This window comes from Acanthopagrus latus, chromosome 1 (assembly GCF_904848185.1).
Source record: "Acanthopagrus latus isolate v.2019 chromosome 1, fAcaLat1.1, whole genome shotgun sequence".
In the NCBI taxonomy this organism is placed as follows: domain Eukaryota; kingdom Metazoa; phylum Chordata; class Actinopteri; order Spariformes; family Sparidae; genus Acanthopagrus; species Acanthopagrus latus.
Window position 1 is genome coordinate 14,688,622 of NC_051039.1, and position 7,525 is coordinate 14,696,146.

Here is a 7,525-nt window from a genome sequence, read left to right on the forward strand (position 1 = left end):
ACAGATTGTTTTCAATGCACAGTAATTATTATAACATTTTATAATAAAGCCAAAAACAATGAGTCTTTGTTTTACTTCAGTGACAGATGGGCCTAAACTTTTCCCTTGGTGAGCCAGAACTTACACCTAATAATGGGTCACAGACAATGCAAAGACAGATGCAAAATATTAATATGATCTAAATTTCTTAAATGGGGCTCTTCATATCAATTTGTAGCAATTTCCATGTATTAATCACTTATTTTATTGGCCATATGTGTGCAATTTGATGTGAGAAATGAGACCTCCTATGTATCTCTCAGTTGCCAATACAAGTCTGTGGACTGCTTGTTCTATTTGTTTAACGCTGCAGGACTGTGGTTTTCTTTGTGAAAGTCTTGGATTTCCAAGACATAACAAATTATGTGATCCATGCATGTTCTCGAGTGCCTCTCTCCATTCCACTAACAGAAGGCAACAGTAGGTATGTGAGGTTAAAAATGGAGTCAGCAAACATAAACTAATGACCAGATTTCAGCACAAGACAGAAGTACCCCTTTGACTGACCGACTTCCTGTACAAAGTGTTTCTGCCAGCAATGCTCTGATTAAAAGGTTATTAATAATTAGGGATACTTTGGGGATAAATGGCATAAACAGTGACTTCTATTCATTTTTTTAAAAATGATTTCCCATTGAATATTGTGGCAGGACATGTGGTTCATGGTCCCCAATTTGGGCAGCTCTATTCAGTATCAGTCTCAGTCTCTGCATGCAAGACCAATGGATTAAAGTGGGACAAAAACGTAGGACAAAAAGTGCTCTCTGGTGGCACACAGCTAATAGTTCATATAGCTACCAACCTCCTTTGTGTATGCACGTTTCTTAACTGCATCCCACATTTAAAATTTGCAAAGCACAAATGTTAAGAATTAAAAAATGATGACATCTAGGGAGAAGATTTATAGAGCTAAAGCAGCTCCTCTCTTGAGAGTGAGGGAGAAAGTGGCAGCCAGAGATTTTGTTTTAACTTGCAACTGGCCAGCAAGCCCTGTTCACACACACACACAGGACACACCTTGAGATGGGACGCAGCTGATCTAGCATGCTAACCACCCATGAGGTAACAAGGGGCACTTCCTGTCCCAGAGGGATTCTGGGAGATTTACTGAAGCCTGGAGTGTTTGTTATTCTGTTCCAGCAATGTCCGAGTTCTGCATGTGCACACACTTACACACAAGCACGCACGTAGTCACCATAAATGGAAACATGTCATCAGTAGAGAGGATGGCTAAACCACTACATAGCACACAGCAGGGGAAAAAAACAGAGTAGCTGACACACACTCACATGAAAACTATGCCAAACATCAGTAAATGACAGTGTGGCTGTAAGGTTTACAGTGATAAACCTTTTGCAGCATGTTTTGTTTGTGTGCTTTAGAGTGTACCTGTCTCCTCTGGAGAGTTGCTCTCCTGTGACAGTGTGGTCCAACTCAACTCTTCATCACTGGGGTTCAGATTCTGGATGCGGTTCAAAGCACAGTCTGTCTTTGCACCAGTCCTCCTGTCCTTCTTCGTCTCTGGAGAGGAGGAGGAAGAGGAGGAGCAGGAGGCCATTGAGAGCAGGGGTGTGTCTTCTGGGCTGGCCTGCCTGGGTGGGGAGGGAGGAGGAGGAATCGGAGAGTCCTTGCCTGATTTGAGGAGTTTGAGGTTGGAGTGTAGGTCAGAGATGAGCTCCAGGCCTGAAGAAACTTTGTGGTTGTTCACGGGAGACTCACTTTTAATCACCAGCAAAGGCTTCTTCTCCTCGTCCTCGTCCTGCTCCTCTGGTGCCACCTCGTCTCCATCTTCCTCAATCTTCATCTTTGACATAATTTCCTTCTCAGACAAAATGCTGATGTCATCGCTTTCCTCTGCCTCAATGTTCAAGTCAAAGCCCAGATCTGTTGTGTTGCCATTCAGTGTGAGCTCCTCACTTGTGTTAGTGTTACAGTCTATGTCTGATTCAGTTTTCTGCTCTGGCTCCTCATCACCATTAATGTCTTGGTGTGGCTCACCATCAAGGTTAATGACGTCTTCCTCTCGGTCATTATTGGTGAGAGTGTGACTGTCACACTCCTCGGCTGTGTTTACATTGAGGTCATCAGCTGCAGTTTCTGAATTACACTCCACGTCCGTCGGTTCAGGGTCGGTTGTGTTTTTGTTGTGGTCTTGACCGGCTTTACGGAGCTGGTTGACTCCATTCTTGGCCAGTTTGGGATTGGTGGGGGTCAAACACTGTGATGGGGATGAGGATGGTGGTGATGATGATGGCACTGCTTCTCCGAGGCCCATGGCAGCCTGGATACTGGTAAGGGCATACTTTTTGCGACACTTGGGAGGTGTAGCGGAGCCCTGTTTAATGACATCACTGGTGAGCAGCTGGTTGTGTGAAGTGCGAAGGCTGAGTGAGGTGGGAGGCGTGGCAGCGGGGCCATTGTGATTGGTCACATCTACTGACATCATCGTGCCACAAGACAGATCACCTGGAAGAGGAAGAGGGAGGGAAGAGGAGGTGAATAAATTACAATCCAGACATGTAGGGTGCTTTGTCGCACTGCTTACTAACTACTATGTGCATTATAACAGCTATGCAAAAGGCCGGTACTATGTGTTAGGTTGTGGCAAAACCTAATGGTTCCAATAAAAATATGTGTTTAGCAGATCTCAGGTACCGTTCATCCAATCTACTTCACATTTTGTAGGTGTGTTATGACCCAGGGTCAAAAAAGGTGCATTTTAGAAGTCCAACACAGTCAATGTTAATACTTTGAATGAACAGTGACCGCCACTCTGTGCAGCAGTGGGGTTTAATTTTCTTCAAGGAGAACTGGAGGTGAGATTTAGATAGATAGATAGTATACATTCTTATATTACTGTTTTCAAATAATTAAAAAAAACATGGACAACAACAATGAACTGATCCTATTAAAAACCTATGTAACCAAAATAAATAGTACAGTTTTCCTCCATGCCACACAGCAGCTGTTATCAGTAAAAATACATACAGCAGTTGGGCAGTTTTACTACCTGACATAGTTCCTCAGAAAAGTGGAAATACAGTATATTTTGAGTACTTTCTAGTGCTGTAAATACTTGCAAGCACACCAAATCCACAGCTGAAAATAGTTCTCACCAAATACACTATTTACTCCTGTTTGAGTAATGTTCACTAAAAGCTACAGAGCTCAGCTGTTTTCGGAAAACCACAGCTCAGAAAGGGACACTTAAATGTATTGAAAGAAGGACAACTGTAGGGTTTGCTTTGGCATTTTTCATGGGATTTGTTGACAAAAACAAAAATAAAGTATAAAACTGTGATTTTTTTCCACATTAGTGTCCACTGCAGAGCAGGGATGGTGAACAGCTCAGCATGAGAGTATGTATGGGGGTTTTCACACCAACTGAACGCTGAACACAAACACTGCATGTGTGAAAGAATTTGTGCAAGCATGTGTGTGTGCATGTTGTACCTGACAGGAGGTCAGTCATAAACTTGAGCTGGTCACGGTTCTGGGTTGAGTAGACTCAGCTGTAGATCTGAACACCCCCGGGAGGAGGAAACAAAAAGTACAAGAATGATCAGAAGAAGAATGCCAAGAATCCTGAGTACTTCTTGGGTTGCCCTCAGAGACCACATTCATCCATGTGTAACCCAGCTACAGCTGGTTTCTATGGAGACAACAGCAGAGGGTCTCCAAACACCACCTAATTCAAAATGATAGAAGTGGCATTCTGAATGATATACAGAGAAGAAAGGGAACGTCTGTTTATTCGGTGAATAACTGTTCTCTGTGTTAAATACATCAACTGTCCTTCCTGGTCAGCTACTCAATATAGAGAGGACAGTGTTTTTCCTTCCCATCAAAATCTGAGATAGATTTCCAGATTATTTTGAGAATGCCTCAGAGCCAGTGTCCACGTAGCGCCACTGTCTTTTTTCACTTTCACAGGAGTGGGCACCCAGCATCTTTGTTCCAAGCATTACACCTTTTTCTGTGCAGCCACTCCGAGTGCTTTAAATTGAAAATCCCTCAGCTTTTCAGAAAGGTGCTGGTAACATCACTGTTGCTCTTTATCTTTCTCCTGGCCAAGGGGGATAATAATCAACATATTTTTGTCTCCCACAGATCATGTCAAGCACCCACATTCTCCTTGCTCTAATGTTGCCATGTTAAATGAAAAACAAAAGGATATAAAAGGGGCAAGATGCACATGCAGCGTTTTTCCTCTAAGTACAGAAAACACTTCATCTCCCAAGTGCAAAGCCAGCGCTTTTCTGCATGAAAATTCGCTATGTGGACACGGACCCTAAGACATGTCAAAAGCACAAAAACAGTGTGGCTACTCTTGTGATGTTTATGTGCTCTTAAACCTAACAGGAGCAGGGATTATGGCACACCGGACGGGTTTGCCAGCCTGGAGATAAATTGAGTTTTAGGTTCATCCAAACAACAATAAGGCTCCAATTTGGTTTAAGTGATCAACCTTAAATTAGCTATGCATGGAAAACCCTGCTTTAGATGCTTCAAAGTAAAAGAGAATATTTGTCTTTTACAGTGAAATATTGATGGTTATTCCGTTAATTTCTCTGGGATTAATTTAGCATCCTCTTACCCTCATAGCACAGCTTAGTTTGTTTTTAGCAAGTGAAAAAATGCTCTAAATGTATCTAAATACCATACCATCACCATATCAGAATATCATCCGATATTTATGGACAACAACAATGTTTGTAAATAATGAAAGCAGAACCAGGCTGATTTACAATTCTGACAGGGTAAGCAACAAAAAGCTTAGACAGTTTACAGGAGTCTGTTTCAATGTTAAAAACATACTGGGTTTTTTTTTGGGGGGGGGGGGGGGCATTTTACAGCTGGTACTTACCAGAAAACTAAGGATTGTGGGAAACTCCAGGATGGAGTGCGTCCATACTGGTATTCAAAGGCTCTTTCTTCATCCAATCGCGAAGGCCTTACTGAAGCGGTGGCGTCCTGGGGGAGAGACAAACATAAAACAGGATTAATGAGAGAGAGAAAGAGGGCGGGCTAAACAGAGAGGAGGAGGAGGACTGCAGGACACCAGAGGGACAAATAATAAAGATGCATCAATTATTCACAACCTCGATCAAACATTAATACACAAGGTGTGTGTCTTTGTACGTGTGTATGTGAACATAAGGCTCATTTTGTACAGAGCTCATATTTCTTTCTTTGGTGCAGAGTCTTGCCAACCCTTCGCTGACTGGAACCATCATAAACTTTATGCCACAGGAGACTTGTAAACTCCCGCTACTCTGCTTTCCAACAACCAACACACACAGACGCACACGCATTACTTCATAATGCAGTCAAGACTTGTGGACAGTTCTTACCAATACACAACCTCTATGAGCAACAGAGAGAACGATAATAAGCGTAGTTAGAATGGACCATAAAATTCCACTTATCCCTGGCTGAGGGGCTGGAAAAACACCTGGAATGATTTGGGGGAATAAAGTTGTAACTGATGAAGGAAACATTACCCCGTGACTTGAAGCTTTTAGCCGAAATAACAGCTGACAGTGTCTATTGCTAATTTCACATTTCGTAATTAAATCTACCTAATTCATGGACTTAGTCAGAATCAGCAGCAGGGGTAAAGGCAAAGTGTGCACATGGTTGTAAGAAGTTACTATCATCAAAGGTTGGTAATCACATAAAAACCTCAGTAGTAGTGAGAGTGTTATTGTCCCACACACTAAAAGTGGTGGATCAATGTGTTGATTTAAATGCAGCCATTTGGAGATTTTGTATTTTTTTCTTTATGGTTTAAATGACCCTTCACTAATCCCTCTCATTTGTCTACATAATGACTGAAGTCACAGCAGGTTTTGCACAAGTCCTCAACTCCCCGCAGGAAGACTAAAAACCCTACCACTTTAGCTGACAAGGCCTCCTCTTGCCTCCTCAGCCTTGGACGCATTTCTTCTCTCAGTTTAAATGTCATTGAACAGACTAATCTGCGCAGACATAACAACTGACATTTGCTGATGGGGTTTGCTCATTATTCTAAGAGCCGTATATGGATGAAGGACATAGAGCATTTAACAGTTGTGGTGTGTGTGGTAATTTTTATGAAAAACAAGTGAAAAGAGATTAAAAGAAGCCCGTGATTTAGAGAAACGAAAACATTTTAGTTCTTACTCTATCAAGCTACCTCTAGTATTTTGTGTGAGCTGTTGCTTTCCTGACTGTCTGAAGCAGAGTTACTGATTCGCTGTAACCTTCGATAAATGACACAGCAATAAGGCAGTTATGTAATTAGCCCAGCTCTAAATTATTAATTTTTGTATGCTCAGTGACAAAGTGGAATGCATTTTCAACAAATAAATCAATCTGTTGCTTAATTTCAAAACTAATCTGACCAAAAGTGAATGGAAAGTCAATATTATCATGTCAGAAAGGAAAGAAAACGTACAAGCCCACAGGCAAACGGTGACATTAGGCTATGTATCATGTGGTAAATACAAAAAGTCATACAATAGCAATACAATAGCTAACAATGAATCTCCGGACTTGCATAACGTTTATATTTGTACAGGTTTATGCAACTACTCAAAGTTATGAATAGTGCATACTTCTAAAGTATGCATGCTGAATCACTTGACTGGTGCTGGTAAATCCATCCAACATATTGAGGAACAGTTGATCTGCCGCTGAGCTAATACTATTTACTGACATAACAGACAAACAACATCTGGTTTGTCTGGCAACACTAGGTGTTACTGTTAGAGAAAAAAAGAAAAAGTAAGCCATCTGAGGAGCAGCTGTATAATTTTGGCCTCAAAGCAGCTATTTGTGTTGTAATATCTTTTCTCTGATGGTTTAAGCAATGGATACAACAGAGATAACATGTCAAAAGTTAGTTTAGAAAACTTTGGTAGTTTACAGTCTGATGTTATGGAAACACAGATTGTTCTGTGAGAGTCAGCGTGTATGCACGACTGACAGAGAAAACAACAGAGATAAACAAAGACATAAAAACTTACAGAACAAGCACGAAAACTTCCTAGAACAAAGACAAGTCTGATATACAAAAGTGAATCATAAATTTGCAATAAAAAAAAAATGTTGCGTTCTGGGATTAAAATTACAAGGCATGCTCAGTTCCTTAAGTCTTGCTGCAACAAGTCTGCATACCTGGGAATGTGTGTTTGTGTGGGAGAGTGTATTTGTATGAACGGGTGTCTTCACTTAAAACTTATGAATCATTTCCCATGAAATATCACTGCTGACCTGGCATTACAGGTTGGATCTGTAATAGACTTCCCTGTAACCGGCTCAAACCTGCCTAACTTTAGCAAGAGTCACCACAGTTCACCCTGACTGGTAAAAATACAAAAACAATTTGTTAAGTATGTTCAGCTAATAATGGGATAATAAGTTGTTTTGGCTCTATACTCCAATACATTGAATTTTGCATAATTAATTGGATATTCATCACTGTTTTAACTGTTTTTGTAAA

General features: G+C 41.1%; 1 protein-coding gene across 8 annotated transcripts in view; it reads right to left on the reverse strand.

Moving 5' to 3' along the window:
• The window catches only part of apbb2b (amyloid beta (A4) precursor protein-binding, family B, member 2b), a 48,655-nt gene that overhangs the window by 26,353 nt on the left and 14,777 nt on the right, over positions 1-7,525 (reverse strand). For all 8 annotated transcript variants that reach the window (XM_037100602.1, XM_037100613.1, XM_037100591.1 and 5 more), the window contains exons 2-4: positions 4,907-5,013; positions 3,493-3,559; positions 1,429-2,505 (exon numbers count right to left, since the gene is read on the reverse strand). In XM_037100602.1, coding sequence (XP_036956497.1) covers positions 1,429-2,505; positions 3,493-3,511 — 1,096 coding nt within the window. In that variant the 5' untranslated portion in view covers positions 3,512-3,559; positions 4,907-5,013. The remainder of the gene's footprint in view (positions 1-1,428; positions 2,506-3,492; positions 3,560-4,906; positions 5,014-7,525) is intronic.